Here is a 21,506-nt window from a genome sequence, read left to right as displayed (position 1 = left end):
ACAACATGGTATTAATACTGATTCAAAACTGAAATTAAAATCACGAGCTAAACGCATGAGAAATGAACTGACACCTAATTTCCATTTCTTAATGCCTGAAATTTTGACACTTGCTCACACCATCTTTTTTTTAAAAGTGATGCACAGCACACAGTCAAGTTAATTAAGGAAAGCACGCCAATTATTGACTGTTTTGTGTCGCACAGTGGTTCTTAAATTTTTTTACTGGTGAGCCCTTTCACATAGCTAGCCTTAGAGTGCAACCCTCCCCCTTATAAATTAAAAACACTTCTTTATATATTTGACACCATTATAAATGCTGGAGGCAAAGCGGGGCCTGGGGTGGAGGCTGACAGCTCGTAGGCCCCCCATGTAATAACCTCCTGACCCCCAGTTTGAGAACCCCTGGTGTTTGTAAGCATCTGATTAAGCATCTAATTAAAACTGTACCACTATAAATGGAAATGCATCAACACAGCTTAGCTCCAGTGTGTTTAAATGTGAATGAAAAGTTTATAAATTAAATACATGGCAGGATGGTAAATGGGAAAATTACACAGACAGGCCTCTACCCAGTCCTGTTGATTTCTTCTCCCAACCTCTTCCCCCCCCCCCATGAGTTCTGGCCTCTTGATCAACTCAGCTCCCAGTCCCACATCAGCTGTGCCCTCTCCCAGCGTAACCCATTTCTACTGCAGTTCTTCATCCCCCCTCGTCAAGGCAAGGGGCTGGTGCTGAGTTACTGATTCTGGGAGAGAGGAGAGGCTGAGAGGGAGTTTGCTCCCCACACTCAGTAGGGCCATCTGGTAGCCTCCATGTTACCTCATCCTCCCCATGTGTCAGAGTGTCACCTTCTGATCATAATGCCACTGGTCTCAGCAGAGCTCCAAGACAGGAGCTACCTCACGATGGGGTTACGGTACTGAGAGTAAAATACATCACAGGGAGGGTGTAATTATCTTCAAAGCAAGCATTACAGTCCAGGAAATGAAAGAATTCAAGTACTTCATTAAGGATTGGATTTTTATGAATAAATTGCAGTAAATGTTGATTTCATTGTACACACACACACACAGATGAAAAAATATGTATATATGTAAAACACAGAAATGCTTCTGGAGGAAGTCTGAGTTTGATATAAGGATATTTACACTGTATATTTTGCATGTGACATTTACAATTTGTTTTTGAACAGTTATAGGATTTGGCTCTTTGACTCTCAACATTTACTGTACTTAAATAATTGTCTGACCATCCCCATAACTTCCCACAGCTCTGAACATTGAAATTGTAAACATTAAAAAAGGGCTTAAAAATAAATATCGATATAATCTATTGAAATGAACAGCAATCAGAATATGCTAGGTGATGGAAATTCAAGCCTAAGGCCCCCACTTAATTCTGTCCTGTAGTGACACCAGGCAAGTGCCAGAGGGCTACAAATAAGGCATTTTACTGTATAAAGTTCCAGATAAGATTATTCCGACATGTGCATGCTGAGCGGCTTCTGGAATTTGGTTCAAAGAATTTACATGTTTCCCTGGCCTGTTCTTAAAAGTGCTGCTATAGAAAGTGGGAGGAGCAGAAACTCACTGCAGGATCTGTAGCAGAATCTCTTAGAACAGGGGTGGCCAGCCTGAGCCTGAGAAAGAGCCAGAATTTACCAATGTACGTTGCCAAAGAGCCACAGTAATATGTCAGCTGCCCCCCCATCAGCTCCCCCGTCCTGCTACCAGCGCCTCCTGGCCACCGGCAGCCCTGCTGATCAGCGCCTCCCCCTCCCTCCCCGCACCTCCCGATCAGCTGTTTTGTGGCATGTAGGAGGCTCTGGGTAGGAGAGGGGAGGAGTGAGGGCACTGCAGGCTCAGGGGAGGGCGCGAGAAGGGGTGAAGTGGGGGCAGGGCCTGCAGCAGAGCCAGGGGTTGAGTAGTGAGCACCCCCCAGCACATTGGAAAGTTGGCACCAGCCGCGAAATCGGTGCCTATACATGGAACCGCATATTAACGTCTGAAGAGCCGCACATGGCGCCAGAGGTTGGCCACCCCGTCTTATATATTTATAGCTCATTGGAAGAAGGACCGTGATTGGTGGGTGTCTAGGGATCTAACAACACACACACATATCATAGTTGTAAAATGAGAATTCATTAAGAATTCCCATAACCCACTAATTATATCCCTGGCTCTCCCCGGGAGTCTGGGGAGGGAGTACTAGTAAACTCCTATGGCCAGTGTGGAACCTAAGACACAAGGATCTTTCAGTGGGTGACTCAAAGTCACCCACTTCACTGGATAAATCCCTAGTTGCTGGGCTCTGCAGAGGGGTGGGGAGGTGAATTCCATCCCCCATTCCTAGGCATGGACCCCCCCCCCGCCCCACAATCCTCACCCCGTTCTCAGACACTACCCTAGCCTTCCCCTGCACTTGATGCTACCAGAGCCATCTGCCATGGGACCTAGAGGGGGCAGAGGCCCAGCTCCAGAACTGCTACCCCTGCCCACAGCCATATGCTGTGCTGGACTTGCCCTGGTTTTCCAGTCTGCAGATGGGTCTAGCTGTCTGGGGACCCATCCTGTGCACCCACCACACCCAAACTTCCTCACAGCACACATCTCTGGATGGGGAAGGACCATCTGGGGCTGGCTGCAGTCTGCCCTTGCTGCTGTGAGAGGAATGGGGTGATCCCTCATATAGGACACAAACATACCTAGGGGCAGAAGGGAAATGTAGTTTCTTCCAGGGGCTTGAAAATGTTTGGTTTAGAGTCCTGACCTCTGTCTTCCTGTTTGTCTCCTTCTGCCACTTTCAGATTTCTTGGAGAGACAAGGTGGGTGAGGTAATTTCTTTTAGGACCAATTAAAAATCCCTCTCTTTGATATCCTGGGACCAACATGGCTACAACAACTCTTTCCCCTTTGTACCCCCTCCCACTCTCACCTCCTCCTCAGCTGAGACTGTCCCATGTGATGGGAAAATAAGGGTTCAGTCCTGTCTCTGGATTGGGGTCTTGCCAGCACTAACGGGAGTGAAAGCATTAATGTGTGCATTAATGACAGCAGCAGCAGCTCTGGGACTCGGAGACATAGGGAGAAGAGATGGGAGTGAGCAGGTTATGTTTGTGCCGGGTGTGAGTTACTCATGTGGGAATTCTGCGCCACTGCGTACACACAGAATTCACGTCCAGTGCAGAATTTCTTTTTTGTATGAAGAAGATACATTCTGCCCGAGAAGTGCTGCAGTTCTGCCTTTCACCCACCAGAGGCCCCTGTGGCACCAGAACAGCCATCAGTCAGCTGGGTTCATCTTGGTGGGAAATTGTTGCCCAGAGCTATACCCCAAATGGGAAGAGAGTTAGTGGGTGTGACTTGGGAGAGTCCTGAGACACAGCTGCCTCTGGGGGTGGGGACAGGGTGGTCATTCTCTACTCGCAAGAGGGTGTGGAAGGAGCACAGGAGGAGCAAATGTCCCCTGTGGAGACTGCACAGTCCCAGGTTACCCAGTACCAGCCGCTTCTGCCCCCACCATACCCCAAACCTCTTCACCCCTCCAACTATCAGCTGTCAGTCTTCCCTCTCTGCTACCCCTTCCCGACTGGCAGAAGAACCTCTAAGCTCTGTCCCCTTCTCTTTGCTTCTGAAAGTTGCCTTGCCCAGGGCTTTGCTGCCTGTGTGAATGGAGAGGACAACTTTCTGCCAATGGCCTTCAGGACAGGTGCTGAGTTCACTGCAGTGCCCCTTGTCCCCTCTCCATTTCCCTTCTCGGCGTGCTGTCTGGGACGCCCTGCTTCCTGCTCCCCAGACCACCCGTTATCTACTCCATGTGCCAGACTGCTGGCAGCCCCCAGTGAGAGGCCATCCAGCCCATCAACTGGTGCCCAACTGCTGGGCCTCAGGCCTTCTGGGGTGCACCTCTGTGAGTCCAATTTCCTCCTGCCCCAGGAGTGCTACAGGGACATGTCATTCTAGTGTGTCAGGGCTCAACCTTCTGGTTGAGACCTCGAGGCATTTTCTTTTTCGCTCGGGGTACCAGGTGAAACAGCCAAAGAACCAACTGTCAGCAAACAAGGATAAATAAAGTAATGAAAAAAAAGAAGTAGGGGGGACTGTGGACAGATCCCATCAGGAGAAGGGCTCCTTTTACCTCTGGGGGCCCTGGGAGCATCTCAGTCCCCTTCAAAGTTTACTGGGTCTCTAGTGGAAGTTTCAGCCTGCCCCCCTTTGAGCTCCGAGGATCCCAACCCTCCCTCAGTGAAGGCCAGATCCCCAAATGCTTCCAGCCCTCTCTTTGGGGCTGGAGATGCTCCACAGACGGTTCCCTTCCCAGGGTGGCCTCCCTCTCAGTAGAGTAGGTCTCGTCTGTTAACTCCTGCTTCAGTCCTGGCATGGTTTGCGGGTGTGGAGGGGCTGGGCCAGTCCAGACTAAATCAGCAGTGTAACCCCTTCTGTGCCAGCGTGGGGTTTATATAGCCCTTCACAGGCACCCAGACCCAGGGAATGGCCCCCTATCAGCCCCATGCCTGATGTGGTGGGGCGACCCACTGGCAGCATTGCCCTTGAAGATGCTGCTCCCACTCCCTCCCCTCCCCGTTTACTGCCACCACAATGCGTGTCATCTTCACTTCCTGAGGGGTGACCCCCAGAAGATGTGTTTTGTTATCCCTTTCCCTACCCCCCCAGGATCCGTTGTGCACCCTATATCGCTCACCTCTGTCTCAGGATACAAGGAGGGTCATGGGGCACAGGTCATTCTATGCTGGAGATTCATCATCACTGAAGGAGTGGCAGCCTTGACCATCCTTGAAGGTTGCCAGGATGCTGATGTTCACTGGAGGAGAACTGGGGCTTGACTGAGTCCATAGACCATTTGGCCCATACGGTGTCACTCTAAAGCCTGCTCTGCATTGCTGCCAATTGCTGCTGGTGGCGTTGTGCCCGTAAGTCTCTGTAATGCTGTCTTCAGTGACTCGAGAGCACCAGCCTGAGGCAGACTGGTAAGAAGCAGGGAACAAACCCCAAATTGGCTGTGAGGTCTATATGTAGATTTCACCAACCAAGAATCCAGTGTAAACGCTTCAGGCACTGTAACAGCATTAACATGGAATCACAAACAGCCCCTTTGGGTCATCCCATATATCTCACCAGGCAGGTGAGATTACCTTTGTGACAGATGGTCCCTTACACCAGGGGTTCTCAACCTTTTTATTTCTGAGCCCCCCCCCAACATGCTATAAAAACTCCATGGCCCACGTGGGCCTCAATAACTGGTTTTCTGCATACAAAAGCCAGGGCTGGTGTTAGGGGGTAGCAAGCAGGGCAATTGCCTGGGGCCCCCATGCCACAGGGGCCCCCACAAAACTACATTGCTTAGGCTTTGGCTTCAGTCCCTGGTGGTGGGGCTCAGGGCCCTGCACTTCAGCCCCATGCGCTGGAACTTCAGCTTTCTGCCCTGGGCCTCGGCGAGTCTAATGCTGGTCTTGCTTGGCCACCTGGTAATTGCTCGTGGCCCCCCAGGGGTCCCCAGGCCCCTGGCTGAGAACCACTGCCTTACATCACGAATCACAGCAATGTTCAGGTTACTGCCAGTCCCAAAGAACCAGCCACTTCTTTAGGTCAATTGAATCTTAGATTTCCCAACAAAGACAACATTTGTAGCCAGTCCTGTAATAACCTGTATTAAGATTTATTTAAAAGGAAATGAGAATTGTTTAAAAAATTAAAGCAGGTTAAAGCAGATACAGATGAGTTACAGTCTTAAATTTCAAAAGGTAATACAAGCTTCTATAATAAGCAAGCCCTACATATTATTTAGGACTAACCACAGCTAAGCAGCTGGGGATCTCTTACTTATGCCTAGAAACTTTGCCCCCCAGAGTCTAAGCAGCATACAGATAATCAGTTAGTTCTGTAGGGTTTTTTTTTATCCCCTTCCTCCCATGTGCTCTTAGCTGCAAGCTCAGCTAATGGGAGGTCAAGAGCACAACAACAGTCTTTTGTCTTCTTTCACATCCCATAATAGTCTATCTGGTGTTGATGGACCTTTCCTGCCAGGCAGGATGTAATGCATTCTGTTGCCAATCAGCACTTCACCTAGGTCAAGTCTCTCTCCTGTCTGGTGATTTACATGCCACAGAGGCTCACAATGCAACTAGTCAGATATTAATCCAGGCAGCAACTCAATAAAGCATTCAATAAAATCTAAACATATTCTAATAATTCTAATACCTTTTTTAACAATACTAACACAGGAAAGCCAGACTGATTCCAGCTATGCGTTTGTCCATGTTCAATTAAGACATGGGGGCTTTTGCAAGAGCTAACACCGCATCTGCCAGTGTCACAGGCAGGATGGGCAGGGATGGTGTCTTTAGCTAATGTGTGCCAGAAGCTGGGAATGGGTGACAGGGGATGGATCACTTGATGATTACCTGTTCTGTTCATTCCCTCTGAAGCACCTGGCATTGGCCACTGAGCTAGATGGACCACTGGTCTGATGCAGTGGGCCGTTCTTATGTTCACAGTCTCTATCAGGAGTATCTACTTATTTGGACTCACTGGGGAGCCACAGAAAGAAACCATGTGTGCTGAGGCAAGAAGGCCCAGTCTCAGAGCCCCCGGGGTCATGCTTGTCAAAAGCTAAAACTAGGCCCAGCCCATGAAAGGGGGCACTCCCAGGAGAGATTGTATAAAGTCTTTGAGAGCTTGCACTTTGCTGATTGGGGTGTCAGTCCCCTGCCCCCCACACTATATCCAAGGTAGGTTACCTCTTCTTGCCCAAGGTGACACTTTGCTGGGTTAGCTGTGAGGCCGGCTGCTCTAAGGGCTTGTAACACCCACACCAGATGGCATAGGTGGTCCTCCCAGTTGTTGCTGTAGACTACGATGTCATCTATATATGCTGCTGCATACTGGTCGTGGGGTTGTAAGACCTTATTCATCAAGCGCTGGAATGTAGCAGCAGCTCCGTGTAGCCCGAATGGCATGATTATAAATTGGAAGAGGCTGAAGGGTGTTGGAAAGGCTGTCTTCTCCCGGGAGTTTGGTGTGAGGGGGATCTGCCAGTATCCCTTGGTTAGATCTATGGTTGACAAGTACCTCGCTCCCCTGAGCCATTACAGCAGTTCGTCCACCCGCGGTATCGGGTATGCGTCGAAGCGGGAGATGGCATTGACCTTTCGGAAGTCAATGCAAAACTGGGTAGTCCCATCTGGCTTTGGGGCTAGGACGATGGGGCTGCGCCACTCACTCGTCGATTCTTCCACGATCCCCATCTCCAGCATTGTCTCTAGCTCCTGTCGGACCAAATCCCACATTTTCCGGGGCAACGGTCAGTGGTTGTCTCTCACCTTCTGACCAGGGGTGGTGGCGATGTGATGACTCATCAGAGTCATTCATCCTGGGCGGGCGGCTAAGACATCAGGGAATTCCTCCACCAGTTGTTGTAGTTGTTCTCGCTGTACGGAGGTGAGGCCCGACCCTAGCGTCACGGGTCTTGGGTCTGGTGGGTCCCCTACTAGGGGCCCGAGTTCCGATTCTGGGGTGGACAGGCTGAGTCACATGGTAGCTAGGCATCTCCCTCTGTTGCCTCGGTAGTTGGACCTCGTAATCCACCGGCCCAACTCCCGAGAACTCGCGTCTCCTGGGCTTCCCAATCCTCCTTCAGGAGGTCCAAGATCCCCATGGGCTGCCTCCCGTACAGGAGTTCAAAGGGTGAGAACCCCGTCGAGGCCTGGGGTACCGCCCTTATGGCGAACAACAGGGCTGGCAACAGAGTATCCCAATGCATAGGGTCCTTCTCCATGAACTTTCTTAGCATAGATTTTAGGGTGCCATTGAAACATTCCACAAGGCCAAAACTGACATCCGGAGCATTCATATATGGAGGAGGGTATCAGTTTGGAGGACACATTCGTGCCCTGGTCTGTCAGGATTTCCGCCGGTATCTCGACCCTAGCAAAAAATCTTCACTAGTTCATTAGCAATTGCCGGCGCTGGCGCCTTTTTAGGGGAACGGCTTCAGGGTAGCGTGTCGCTTAGTCCACGATCACTAGGATGAAGCGATTCCTTGTCTTGCTTCTTTCAAGGGGGCCGACTAGGTCCAGCCCAATCCGCTCGAAGGATACACCAACTACCGGCATGGGTACCAGGGGTGCTTTGGCTACCCCTTTCGGTCCTGCCAGCTGGCATTCCGGGAAAGACGTGCAATAGTCCCGAACCTCTTGGGGTATGCCCGGCTAGAAGAACCGGCGAGCCACCCTCTGTAGGATCTTCTCCCACCCTAGGTGTCCTGCCCAGGGGTTTGTAGGAGGCCTTGCCGCAGCCTCCAGGGAACCAATAGCTGGCAGAACATCTCCTGGGTTTGGGGTTCCTGGGCTATCCGATATAGGTGATCCCACCATATCTCAAAGCGGGGGCCCTGTGGGGGTCGCAGATTCGGGTCTCCATTGGGGTCCGGTGGTGGCTTGTTCCCAGGCTCTACTTAGGGTCGGGTCCTCCCTCTGCTCCTGTACAAAGTCCACGTCCCGCTCCAGTTCTGCCTGGACATCTTCCACCAAACGGGGCCTGGCTGTGGGACGAGTCGCGGGGGTCTCCTCTGGTGCCGAGGTCCCTTCTCCAGGGTCAATCCTTGGCATGCGTCCGAGCAGCCCCGCTCTCGGAGGCCTAAGCCCGTCCATTCGTGGGTCTGGCAGTTGGTACTTCTGGAGAACCTCCCCGAAGCCTGGCCAGTCTCGCCCCAGTACCACCAGGTAGGCTAACCTGGGGGCCACTCGCACCTGGAGGCCTCCTCCTGGCAGCATACTTCTAGCTTCACCCAGGCCACGGGGTTAGGCGGATGTCCCCATGTACACATTGTAAATGGATCAGGGGGTCTGAGAGATGGAGGTCCGGGACCAGCCCCTCCCATATGAGGGTCTGACTACACCCCGAGTCCACGAGGGCATTCGTGAGGGTCCCCTCGACCCGGACAGGGACCACCAGCTTTCCTGTTCCTCTCTTCTGGGCCCTTCATCCTGTGACCCAGGCTTGTCCATAGTTGCAGTCCATAAATGGGCAATCCTGATGAAAATGCCCTTCCTGTCCGCACTCCCAGCCCCCCTCGGGCCTCGGCGGGTCCTGGGCCTCCGCCCAGGGGGCTCCCTTGCTCTCAGGGTTGTTGGTCCCTTCAGATCGGTGCCCGGGAGGACTTGGCTCTGGGTTCAGGGAGTTTTGGAGGTGTGCAGCAGGCGCCTGTCGACAGTTCCTGTGGTCCCGACCCTTGGGGATTCCCTTTTCCTAGCCCACCCTTTCAACCGGAATTTCCTGCTACCCAGGTTGGCACCTCGGCCCCCTCAGTGGACAAGTAGTCCTCCATCATGGCCACCACCGCTGACAAGGTCGCTGGTCGATGCCGACGTACCCAGGCCCTTCCTCACGGGGGCAGGATCTGAGTGAACTGTTCCAGTGCCACTATCTCTGCTACTTGTGGCCCCGTCAAGCCTTCGAGGTTCAACCATTTCCAACAATGGTCTCGGATGCACTGGGCCACTGCCCAGGGCCAGGCCCAAGCGGGGTACTGTTCCTTGCAGAGGCTTTGACGATAGGTCTCTGGGCTAATACTGGAATGGTCCCATATGGCCGCCTTCACTCTGGGGTACTCTAGGGCCTCCCGGGGATAGAGGCTACGATAGGTGGCCTGGGTCTGTCCTATCAGATAGGGGGCTAGTAGGGTGGTCCAATGTACTGGGGGCCACCTGGCAGCAGTCGCTACCCATTCGAACATCACTAAGAAAGCCTCTGGGTCGTCTTCTGGCCCCATCTTAGTGAGGCATACCAGCAGTTCCCCCAAAATCTCCCTGGGTCCGTTCCCCGCAGGTATGGCAGCTGCAGCTCCCGCTGGGCGTAACAACATGGCCATCTGCTGCACCACGCGCTCTTGTTGTGTCTGCTGCTGAACTGCTAATTCCTGGAGGAGCTGCTGCTGGTGCTTTTGGTGCTAGGTTCTCAGCAGCTGCTGCTGGCTGGCCATCTGCTGCATCATCTGCACCATGTGCTGCTGCTGTTGGGCTGCCTGCTCCTGCTGCTTTTCCAGCATCCACTTTAGGACCTTCTCCGTCTCCGTCATGAGGCTTGGCAGGGTTCCCCCAGTTTAACTTCCTTATGCTGGACCTTTCAACAGGCCCCTGGTTACAGGGCAGCACGGCCTAGTGGCCGGAGTCCATAGAGTTGCCCCTGTTACAGGGTAGCACGGCCTAGTGGCTGGTGTCCATAGAGTTGCCCCTGGTTACAGGGTAGCACGTCCTAGTGGCCGGTGTCCATAGAGTTGCCCCTGGTTACACCACCGTAGGGCCTTGCCACTGGCTCAGCGGGGAGATCCTACTAAAACATGCTGAGGCTTACCGGCGGCAAGGTACCAGTCCGTCACCCCTCCCGGGTAGCTTCCTACCATCTTGAGAGTTGGGGTCTCCCATGAATCTCCAGGATCTCCATGGGTCTCTGGGTCCATCGCCCCCTCAGGCTCCTCCCACAGTAAGGGTTCATGCTGGCCAGGGGAAGCTTCAGTTCCCAGCAACGTCAAGGGTGGTGGCTGGTCCTCCACAGGAGCTTCCCAGTTAGGTACTTCCCCTGCAGCCACCAGCCCAGACTGAGCTGAGTTCCCTCCTTTTATATGCCCAGAGCATTTGGAGCATGCCCAGTACGAGCGGGGTGGGACTTCCGCCACCAGAGCTACTGGTCTGATGCTGCCGGGGCTAATGCAGGGCGGGGCTGCCCTGTCACAGTCATGTTTTCTAGACCTTTAATCATTTTTGTTGCTCTTCTCTGGACTTTCTCCAATTTGTCCACATCTTTCCTGAAATGTGGTGCCCAGAACTGGACCCACTATTCCAGTTGAGACCTAATCAGCGCGGAGTAGAGTGGAAGAATTACTTCTTGTGTCTTGCTTATAATACTCCTGCTAAGACATCCCAGAATGATACTTGCTTTTTTTGCAATAGTGTAACACTGTTGACTCATATTTAGCTTGTTATCCACTATGACCCCCAGATCCCTTTCCGCAGCACTCCTTCCTAGGCAGTCATTTCCCATTTTGTATGTCTGCAACTGATTGTTCCTTCCTAAGTGAAGTATTTGATTTGTCCTTATTGAATTTCATCCTATATACTTCAGACCATTTCTCCAGTTTGTCCAGATCATTTTGAATTTCAATTCTATCCTCCAAAGCAGTTGCAGCCCCTCTCAGTTTGGTATCATCTGCAAACTTGATAAGTGTAACAGAGAGACTCTGCCACTGGGAGGGTTTCACCATGTCTCAGAGGGTTACACCCTGGTGGGAGGTGGCTAGGCCTGTACTGGAATAAGGTCACTCTGTGCTTCACAGTGTGGCAGAACCTAGAATGTCCATTAGCAGGGGAAAATCCTGGGGGGAATCGACATGTGAAATGGACAAAAACCCCGTATGAATTCTCTCAAATTGCCCTTCTCGCCCTGGCAGGCTACAGAATAACATCCACGTTTTGCTCCAGATCATCCCATCCTCCCAAGGGGAAGGAAATGGCTGCAATGGAGCTGGCTCAGGTAAGGGATTATCAGGGAGCCAGTGATGGGTTCTGCTTGGAGGGAGAGGAGCAGTAAATGCATAGGACGGTGGGAGCTGCTAGAGGTGGTGGGAGGCAGGAAATATCTCGGGTGGAGAAAGGGAGGGGACAGGATTTGACAAACCTGCTGAGACTTGTGTAATATAGGGTGTGATGGGTTGTCACCCCAGGGTGCAGACTGGGGGGCTTCTGGGAACTGCTGTGCCCTCTAACCCTCAAGCTGGGCTGGCCCTTTTCACACTGCTTTGCTGGAGATTTAGCCTTGTTATCACCCAGCAGGACAGCAGATGGCGCCATGCATCCAACTAAGCTACCGGAGTGTTTTACCTAAGCCACTCAAGGACAGATAGAAGACAATAGCCAGTTTCCCAGCGTTAAGTGGTAACAAACAGATCAAAGCAGATAAATAACAAAAAACTCAAACCAAGCCTAACATACTAGATGGGTAGAATTTGAATTAGCAATTTCTCACCCTGACTGATGATAGAAGCAGTCCACCAAGTTTCCATACACAAGCTAGAAATCCCTTTACCCTGGGACCAACACTTCCCCTAGTTCAGTCTTTGTTCCTCAGGTGCTTCCAGGAGTTCTCTTGTCTGGGGAATGAGGCGAAGAGATGATGACACCAGTAGCGTAGGTAGTGGGGTGCAGGGGAAGCAGCCGCTTCCCCCGCCTTTCCAAAAGCGGCTGGAGGAGCGGGGGGGTGTGGCATGTGGCCTGCATCCCAGTCGCCACGGCCGGAGGAGTGAGGCAGGGGCCCGGCAGCCACAGCCGGAGGAACGAGGGGGAGGGTCCAGCATGCGGCCTGCAGCGCTGCCCAGCAACCGCGGCCGGAGCAGCAACGGGCGGCGCAGGCTGGTGGCCCACAGGCTGCTGCCACCAGGCTCCTCAAGCTTGGGCCAGAGGAGCGAGGGGAGGGGTGCAGGCTGGCAGCCTGCAGCGCGGCCAGCAGCCATGGGGGGGCGGTGGGCACGGCTGGAGGAGCGGGACGGGGCACGGCATGCGGCTCAGCAGCCGCGGCCGGACCAGCGAGGGGGGGGCGCAGACTGCTGCTGCTGCAGGGCTACCCGTGCTTGTCCTGGGCCAGGTAGCAGGTAAGGAAGAAAGCACAGGCAATGCTGAAGAGGAGGCTGGGACAGTCCCAGCAGGGTGTGCTGTGCCGAGGGGCCCCGCCAGCCACTCTTGCCCTGCTGGCCCCAGGGGCTGCTCTGGCTGTAGGAGAGCAGGAGTGAGAGGAAAAAGGTGGCCAGGGCGCCGAGGCTGAGCAGAGCCCTGGGGGAGGCGGTGGGGAGCAGCAGCAGGGAGAGGAAGCCCCTGGGGGGGTCCTGCCTGAGGGGGGTCATGCTGCTCTTCACTTAGCCATTCCGCAGGCTCTCTGGGCCGCTCCCAGGGCGGGCGAGGGGGCAGCCACCCCGCCGCCATCCTGCGGCGGCTGCTGGGGGAGTTTGCTAGGTCCATGCTGGGAGGCGGCGGTGGCTTCTCTCTCTTTCCTCATGGTGGTCTGGGGAGAGCGTGGGTCTAGTCAGCTCCTTCTCCTCCTGCCCACTGCTTTCCCCCTCTCAGTTGCCCACCTCCGCAGTGCGGCCGGCAGCCATGGGGGGGCGGCGGGCATGGCTGGAGGAGCAGGGGGCACAGCATGGTGGCTGGCAGCTGCAGCCGGAGGAGCAAGGGGGGGCACGGGGGTGGCACGACAGGGCCGGAGGAGTCATGGGGGTGAGGGGCGGTGCGGCCGGAGGAGGAGCCAAGGGGGCGTGGCCAGAGGAGGAGCCAAGGGGGGGGCACCTTTTTTATGTTTGCTCCCCCTCCTCTTAGAAGCTGGCTACGCCACTGGATGACACACCTCACCTTATGTAGCTTTTCCATGTAGCAGGAACCCTTTGTTCTAAACTAAGTTCCCAGTCCAGTTTGTGGAAAAATACAGGTACCAAAATGGAGTTCACTGTGATGTGGTCTGGTCACATGCCCTAGCATGCCCTGCTGAGTCATAGTAGCCATGACTCATAGGCTGGCTGAAACATTCACAGGAAGGCTAAGCTCTTCCATGGTCCATTGTCTTTGTTGATGAGCCATCAGCACTGTCTGGCTTCTTCATTGTTGTACCTGAAAGGCTAGTTGTGGGTGTTACCCAGAGTAAGCACATTTGAAAGACAGATACATAGTCCATATCCATAACTTCAGATACAAACATGATCCATGCACACAGATAGGATAATCCTATTCAGCAAATCATAACTTTTCCAGTGACACCGCACATGACTCATCTTGTACAAAATGCCTCATAATTACTGTATTTTCTGGCGTATAAGACTACTTTTTAACCCAGGAAAATCTTCTCAAAAGTCGGGGGTCGTCTTATACGCCGGGTGTCGTCTTATAGGGCGGGTGCTGAAACTTCCGAGCCGGACTGGAGAATCTGCGGTCGCCGCATATGGTGTGGGGAGCTCAAAAACGGCCGCGGCCGCATCCCTGCCCAATGACGAGGTGAGGGGGCGCCTCACCAGGAAGGTGTAAGTGAAGGGCGGAGCAAGCTGCAGGCGTCCGGGGTATGGAAAAAAGAGAGAGTGCGGCGCTGTGCCCAGAAAAACACGCCTCTTTCACCCATCTGGCCCGCCCTTGTATCCTATTACCGTACCTCCTTCTCTGCCTCTCAGATCTCGCTCCTGAGGACTGCAGTGAAGCGGCGCAGTCACGCATGTGCGAGATCTGAGAGGCAGAGAAGGAGGTAATAGGATACAAGGGCGGGCCAGACGGGTGAAAGAGGCGTGTTTGCGCTATCGCTCTGATAGTCTTGGAGACAGGGAGGGCTGGGCAGGCAGGGAGAGCTGACCAATCCAAGCAGGCTTTGTATACAACAACCAGCCAATCGCCGGTAAGGTACATCGCTTGCCGTGATTGGCTGGTTGTTGTATACTGGGTACCACATACAGTACAGCACCAGTATCTGTACCTGTTCATACAGTATAGCACCAGTACATACAGTACAGTATACAAATGTCCAACAGTCAAAACCCCATCATGGCTCCACCAGCAAGAAGAAAGAAATATGAAGCCAGTTTTAAACTTAAAGTTGTAAACTTTGCCATGGAACATAATAACTGCGCTGCTGCAAGACAATATGGAGTAAAAGAAAAGATGGTTCGGGACTGGAAAGCAAATGAAAAAGCATTAAAGAGTATGCCAAGGGGTAAGTGTGCATTAAGAAGAGGCACTCCACATTGGCCAGAACTCGAAAAACATGTAGCAGACATGGTGAATGAGCATCGCCAAAATGGTTATGTAGTGACACGAAATAAAATACATTTGTTTGCACTTCAGTGGGCCAAATCTAACCCAGATCACAGCAACAGATTTAAGGCCACTGTATCCTGGTGTACTAGATTCATGGGAAGGCATAATATGGTACTGAGGCAAAAGATGAAAATTGCCCCAAAATTACCTGCAGATCTTGATAGCAAAGTAAATAGTTTCCATCGATACATAATACAACAGCACACTAAACATGGCTATGCGTTAAGTAGTATTGGAAATATGGATGAAACTCCAATGAATTTTGATATGGTTGGAAATAAAACTGTCCATCAAAAAGGTGAAAAAACAATTTTAATTAAAACAACAGGACATGAGAAGTCCAGTTTTACAGTGGTACTAGGATGCACAGCTGATGGCGCCAAACTGAGACCAATGATTATTTTTAAAAGAAAAACAATGCCGAAATTCAAGTTCCCTGTTGGTTGTTTTGTACATGTGAATGAAAAAGGCTGGATGGATGAAGAAGGGGTAAAGCTATGGCTTGATAATGTATGGAGCAGGCGACCAGGTGGACTTATTCAAAAATGTAGTCTACTGGTGTGGGATATGTTCAGGGCTCATTTAACTCCCAGCACCAAGCAAATGCTTGCAAGACTAAACACAGATGCGGCAGTTATTCCTGCAGGATTGACATCGTTGGTACAGCCACTGGATGTGTGCCTAAACAAGCCATTTAAAGATCGCATTCAAGAACAGTGGAATGAATGGATGGTTAGCGGCGAAAAGTCATTCACAAAAGGAGGAAACATGCGTGCTCCACAGTTGGATGTTTTGTGCAAGTTTGTCATAAAAGCCTGGAATGATATTGATGCAGAAACAGTAATCAAGTCTTTCAAGAAGTGTGGCATATCAAATTCATTAGATGGTATGGAGGACGACTACTTGTGGCAAGATGAAGAGGAAGCCGAAGCTGAGACCACACCATCTGATACGGAATTCGATCCATACGATGACTGCCTTACAAATGTATCACAAGATGTCATTGATGTACTTATGATATCAGATGACGAACAGGAGGATTTTGAAGGCTTTTAAAGGGAAACTGTCACGCCAACAAAACCTGTAAAAATACCGTAGCTTGCAGTTATGATGGGCGTTGCTAACTCGCCAGGGACTTGCCCGGCACTTGCTCTCTCTCTCTTGTTTGTTATCTTCCTCCTATCATCATCAGTTCCAGTTTGGTTGACAGCTTAGAAAACAAACAGCATGGCAGCTCCCATGGGTTTATTGTCTTATCCTTCCTTTCAGCTTTAGAGTGAATTAGGAAAAGTTTAATCCACTTGCATTGTTTTATGTTTACATGTTTGATGACAAACAGCCTTATGTTTATAAGTGACAGTTTTCCTGCTAAGTACCTGCATGTCATAAGCATTTGAATTAAAATTACCATATTGAAATCAAATCTGATGTTTTTTTAATTTTTTTTTGGTGTGCGTTGGAAGAGGGGTAGTCTTATACGGCGAGTATATCCCAAACTCTATATTTTAACTGGAAAAGTTGGGGGTCGTCTTATACGCCCAGTCGTCTTATACGCCGGAAAATACGGTATATCCTAATCATATTATAATCCTACCACCATGCTGAATATGGGGTGCAGTGTCAGATAGGTCCTAATTTCAAGGCACAGGAGTTGGGAATGGAACTTCCCCTCTTTGTGGAACAGGAAATAAGCCTCCAGCCAGGACTGGAAAAACTTCCTAGACTCCCAATGCTGGAACCTGAATCTACTGACACTTCAGTAGTTAGCACCACCCCCAATCTTTGTGGCAACTGCAAACTTTATCAGTGATGATTTTATATTTTCTTCTAGGTCATTGATAAGAATGTTAAATAGCTCAGGGCCAAGAACCAATCCTTGCGGAAACCCGCTAGAAAGAAATCAACTCGACCATGGTTCCCTATTTAAAATCCCAGTTTTTAATCTATTTAATGTATGCCGTGTGTGTTTTGTATCTTTCTAGTCAAAATATTGTGCTGAACCAACTCACATGCCTTACAGAAGTCTAGGTATATTACATCAATACTATTAGCTGCAACCAAACTTTTGATCTCATCCAATAAGGATATCTTGTTAGTTTGATAGGATCTATTATGTCTAAACCTTTTTAATAGGTACTAATTATATTACCCTCCTTTAATTTTTTATTAATGAAATCCAGTATCGGCTGCTCCATTCTCTTGCCCAGTATCGATTTCAGACTAACACTCTTGTAATTAGCTGGGTCATCTCTTTTATACTTTTTAAATATTGGCACAGCATTAGCTTTATTCCAGTCTTATGAAATTTCCCCAGTGTTCCAAGTCCTAATTAAAATCAACATTAACAGTTCACCACGCTCCTCCACCAGGTCTTTCAAAACTCTAGTTATCTGGACCCGCTGATTTAAACACATCTAACTTTAATAGCTGCTGTTTAATGTGCTTGTAAGTTACTGTTGGAATGGAAAGAGTGTCAGCGTCAACATCTTATGATATGAGTACATCATCTGTTTTTCTCCAAATCCAGGACAGAAATATTTATTGAACACTTTTACCTCTTCTGCATTATTTTTGATAATTCTGCCATTTCCATCTAGTAATTTACCACTACCATTGTTAGGACTAATTTTGTACTTAATGTACTTTTTAAAACTTCCTTCTTATTTTCATTGGTTGATAATTGATTTCTGATAGCTTCCCTTACCAACTTTCTACAATTCTGACCTTCTAACTTATATTCTTTACTATTGAATTCCCCTTTCTTCCATATATTTTATTTGGAGAATGTTGGGATTTCTACCAGGGAGCCACCAGCAGGGTCCAGAGACAGCCCCATCTCCTGTATCATGCTCTGGCTAGTAGGTATGTGATAAATGTGAAGATGCTGCTTCCGTCTTTCAGCTGGGAGACACAAAGGTTCTCTCTTTCTACCCTCTGATGTCTCCTGGCTGCTCTAGGCAAGGTTGGGTGGGACTCTGTTAATATGTGCCTCCCGGAGCTTCCATTTATCTGGTGCTGCTGTTCCGTGAATAGTGGGGTTGTGAGTGGGGCAGCAGGTACTGAGTTTTGGACTCTTTCTCTTTCAGGGGCTGGTGACTTTCGAGGAGGTGGCTGTGTATTTCACCAAGGAGGAATGGGCTCTGCTGGACCCTGTTCAGAAAGCCCTCTACAGAGACGTCATGCAGGAGAACTATGAGACGGTGGTCTTGCTGGGTAAGGAGTCCTGTCCCCTGGGTTATTAGAAGTTGTGGGTTCTCTAAAGAACCTGAGTAGTAATAACTTTATACCTTTATTCGTCATACAAGTTTTGACAAGTTTCCTTGCCCCCCCCCCCCCCTTTGCCTTATCTCCCATACATTAGTATCATTTTTCGACATGTGCTTTTTCGGTGCTGTCATTATAAAATTGCATTGAATGTATCCTTATTGGCTACATTAGTAACTACATTAATAACTGTAGCTTTCATGCCTTTTCCTCATTTTGACAGGAAAATATGCCGCCTGTAGAATTCTAAATTAAGTAAATAGGTGTATGATTCATGCATGGCTTGTGTGACAATCAGATGAGCTCCTCTTTCGATAGGAGATGCATCTGAAGAGGTGAAGTTTTTTATCCACGAAAGCTGATGCCCAAATAAATCTGTTAATCTTTAAGGTGCCACCACTGGAATGCTTGTTGTTTTTGATAGGAGAGTGTATAATGTTGACATTCAGAACCCCATGGGTGAAGGGAGAACAGAGCTGTGGGAGGGGAGGAGAAGGGGGGAGTAGATAATTCTGGGGTGCCAGGACATGGGGAGGGTGTGTGCAGGATTAGAGCTAAGAAGCAGCAGGGAGGGATGAGGTAGTGAGAGATGAGGAGGGAACACAAGAAGTTCCCAAGGTGCAAGGACGTGGTGCTGGCTGAGAGTAATGGGAAGAAGGGGAGGGGAGTGTGGAGAAAGGGCACCCAGGAAGTGGGCTGGGTGGGTCAGTGGGAGGGAGGAGAGGTTTAGGGATCTGAAGCTGTGGGGGATCCCAGACCTTTAACCCTGATTCCCTACCCAAGCTTTAGAGCCTACACTCAAGTTTTATTTCTGTTCAGTTTTGCTTCATTATATATTTTCCCCCCAAATATTATTATTTTAACTGTTGACCTCCTTTTCCCACTCATTACCATATAACCTCCCCATATAACATCCCCAACTCTATGCACAGCGACCCTGGTCACCGATCTGGAGTCCTTGCTGCATTCCTCCCTCCCATAACAGGGCCCCTACACAGGCACAAATGGGCACTTTATTGATGATGTCACAGGGTGCTAGTGTAGCCTGTACAATATTTACACCTATAAGATTACGTACTGGGGTACAGCTTACCCTTGTACATGGCTACTCAAAGTTAATGGAGGAGATGAAATTTGGTGAAACACACAGAAACTTGATTTAATACAGACAGTTATAATTGAAATCATAGGCAAGGATCAATACACGTAACGATTAGACTAAGTATAGTAAAGAGGGTCTTGCACTGTGCGTACCTACAAGTTATGGACACCATTGGAAACAAAGATCGAGGGACAAGGGAGACCATCAGAAGGGAGGCCCTGCTTCAGTTTACACTGTCTCAGGGACTTGACAAAATGGAAAAATGGTCGCAAGAAGAGGTAATTTATCCATTTTATTATGGTAATAGGATGGCTATATACCATATCTGCTCCTTTACTCTGATTACAATGTCAATAGCTGCCCCAACCCATATGTGGTTTTTGGGAAATCCATAATTAAGCATCAAGGAATAATACTCATGATTTACATCACTTAGTTATTAATAATTCCAATATATGAATGCAGTCCCACTGCTGAGATACTGCATAGCAACCTAATTGCTAAAGCCCGCCCCAAACTTCCTTCTTTCAGAATCCTGTGGTGTATTCCACCTGTTTGTGGTTCCTCATTAGTCTCTCAAAATGACGGTGGAAAATATCTGACCTGGGATTATCTCCTTAGGCCTATTCAGGTAAATCCCAGACTTCAGCATAACTACTCCCACAAAGCCTCAACCTAATATAAGGCCCTTAACTGTGGCAAGCTTTGGCTACGTTTATACTACCGCAGTCAGTCGACCTACACTGCGCAACTCCAGCTACGTGAATAAAGTAGCTGGAGTCAGCGTACCTTAGATCGAGTTACCACAGGGTGTACACTGCAGGGGGTCAACTTATTTTACTCTTCTCATCTGGGTAGAGTACAGGGGTCGACTGGAGAGCGATCTGCAGTTGATTTAGTGGGTGTTTACTACACCTGCTAAATCGACCACAGGTGGATCGATCTCAGAGCGTTGATCCCGGCTGTAGTGTAGACCTGCATCACCTCCTTGCCCCTCCACGCATGTTCCAAGCTAATAAGCAATACTCTGATAATGACATTTTACCTCTAGTGAGTATAAAATTGCCCACAAGACATGGTGGTCATAGATGTTAAATCAGGTTGGGGTCAGCAGGAGTGAGAGTTTGGAAAGTCTTGTCCCCCCTCTCCCCATCTGCAGCAGCCACAATCTGTCTTCTCTCCAGGCTCCTTGGATCTTGGATCTCCTGTCCCTCCTGAGGTTGCATGGCCCAGTTCTTGTTTCTTACAGGCTCCTTTTCCGGAAGAATTAGAGGCTGTTGTTCCTGAATTTTAGTGTTTAATTCCCCAGCCTTCTCCACACATTGAGGGAGTGTAATTCTCCTTCCCATTACACCTGAGTCACTAGATTTCCTAATTCCCCAAAATGTGCTTTTGCAATGTCACAGTTTTGGGTTAGCTAAGCCTTTGACCTGCCTCCATGGTCTGCTCAAGGAATGCCCTGTCAGATATCAGGCCTCTAGCCAGCCCCTCTCTATGGGTAGGGACCCACATGCCTCTCCTTTTTGACCAGGGTTTGAGGATTGCAGCTTGTCCTCCTCTGTGTTCACTGCACTAACTTCCAGTTCCTATGCTTTGCTTTCTCTCCAAGGGCTTTGAGCAGTGTGTGTGTGTGATAGAGGTGGGAATTTTGGTGATACTTGTGTGATGCCAATACACACCTCAGTTTCCCTCTGTGATTGGTATTGCTATGATCATAACGAGCAAGAGACATGAGGTGTTTTGTCATGTGTCTGTCATGGGGTGATATGAATGGGTCATTAAGAACTGGCTGGGGCCAATCTACATCAATGGAATACCCGACAGAGACAAGGGAATAATTGTCACCTGTCCCTAGGAGGATCTCCACTTGGCTGAGTGAAGCATATATGGACTCGTTATGTTTTTGAGCTCGCAGACGCAGGGAGCTCTACTGGAGCAAAGACAAATGAACAGTCACAGTGAAAGGAAACCAAAGTATTTTCTACAGCATCATGACACAAGGACATTGGCCAATATGGACTATATTGTCTTTTTGCTTCCCTGTGCTAATCTAAGGACTTTCCAATGCTGTGTTTTAGTTGACTAATAAACGCTGCTATGTTTTAATAGCCTGCCCAGTGTCACAGCAAAAACTTGTTCTGTGCATTGACTGAGGAACAGTCTCTGAACAGGAGTGTAGTTCTGCTGGACCTGCTGGCAGAGCTCACTCACAGGTTAAAATAGGGGTGTTGAAGCCAGAGGCTCAATCTCAGGTGTTGAAGCTACATGGTCTATCCTTGTGGA

General features: G+C 49.8%; 1 protein-coding gene across 9 annotated transcripts in view; it reads left to right on the top strand.

The window, feature by feature from the left end:
* Positions 1–21,506, top strand: part of LOC117869994 (zinc finger protein 436-like) — a 48,121-nt gene that overhangs the window by 7,257 nt on the left and 19,358 nt on the right. For 8 of the 9 annotated variants that reach the window (XM_034757119.1, XM_034757120.1, XM_034757116.1 and 5 more), the window contains exons 2-3: positions 11,467–11,549; positions 17,944–18,070. In XM_034757119.1, coding sequence (XP_034613010.1) covers positions 11,526–11,549; positions 17,944–18,070 — 151 coding nt within the window. In that variant the 5' untranslated portion in view covers positions 11,467–11,525. Of the gene's footprint in view, positions 1–11,466; positions 11,550–17,943; positions 18,071–19,754; positions 19,855–21,506 lie in introns of all 9 variants that reach the window. The other variant, XM_034757121.1, reaches the window with a different exon arrangement.

Source organism: Trachemys scripta, chromosome 25 (assembly GCF_013100865.1).
Source record: "Trachemys scripta elegans isolate TJP31775 chromosome 25, CAS_Tse_1.0, whole genome shotgun sequence".
In the NCBI taxonomy this organism is placed as follows: Eukaryota; Metazoa; Chordata; order Testudines; family Emydidae; genus Trachemys; species Trachemys scripta.
This window is presented reverse-complemented; position numbering and strand designations above follow the sequence as displayed.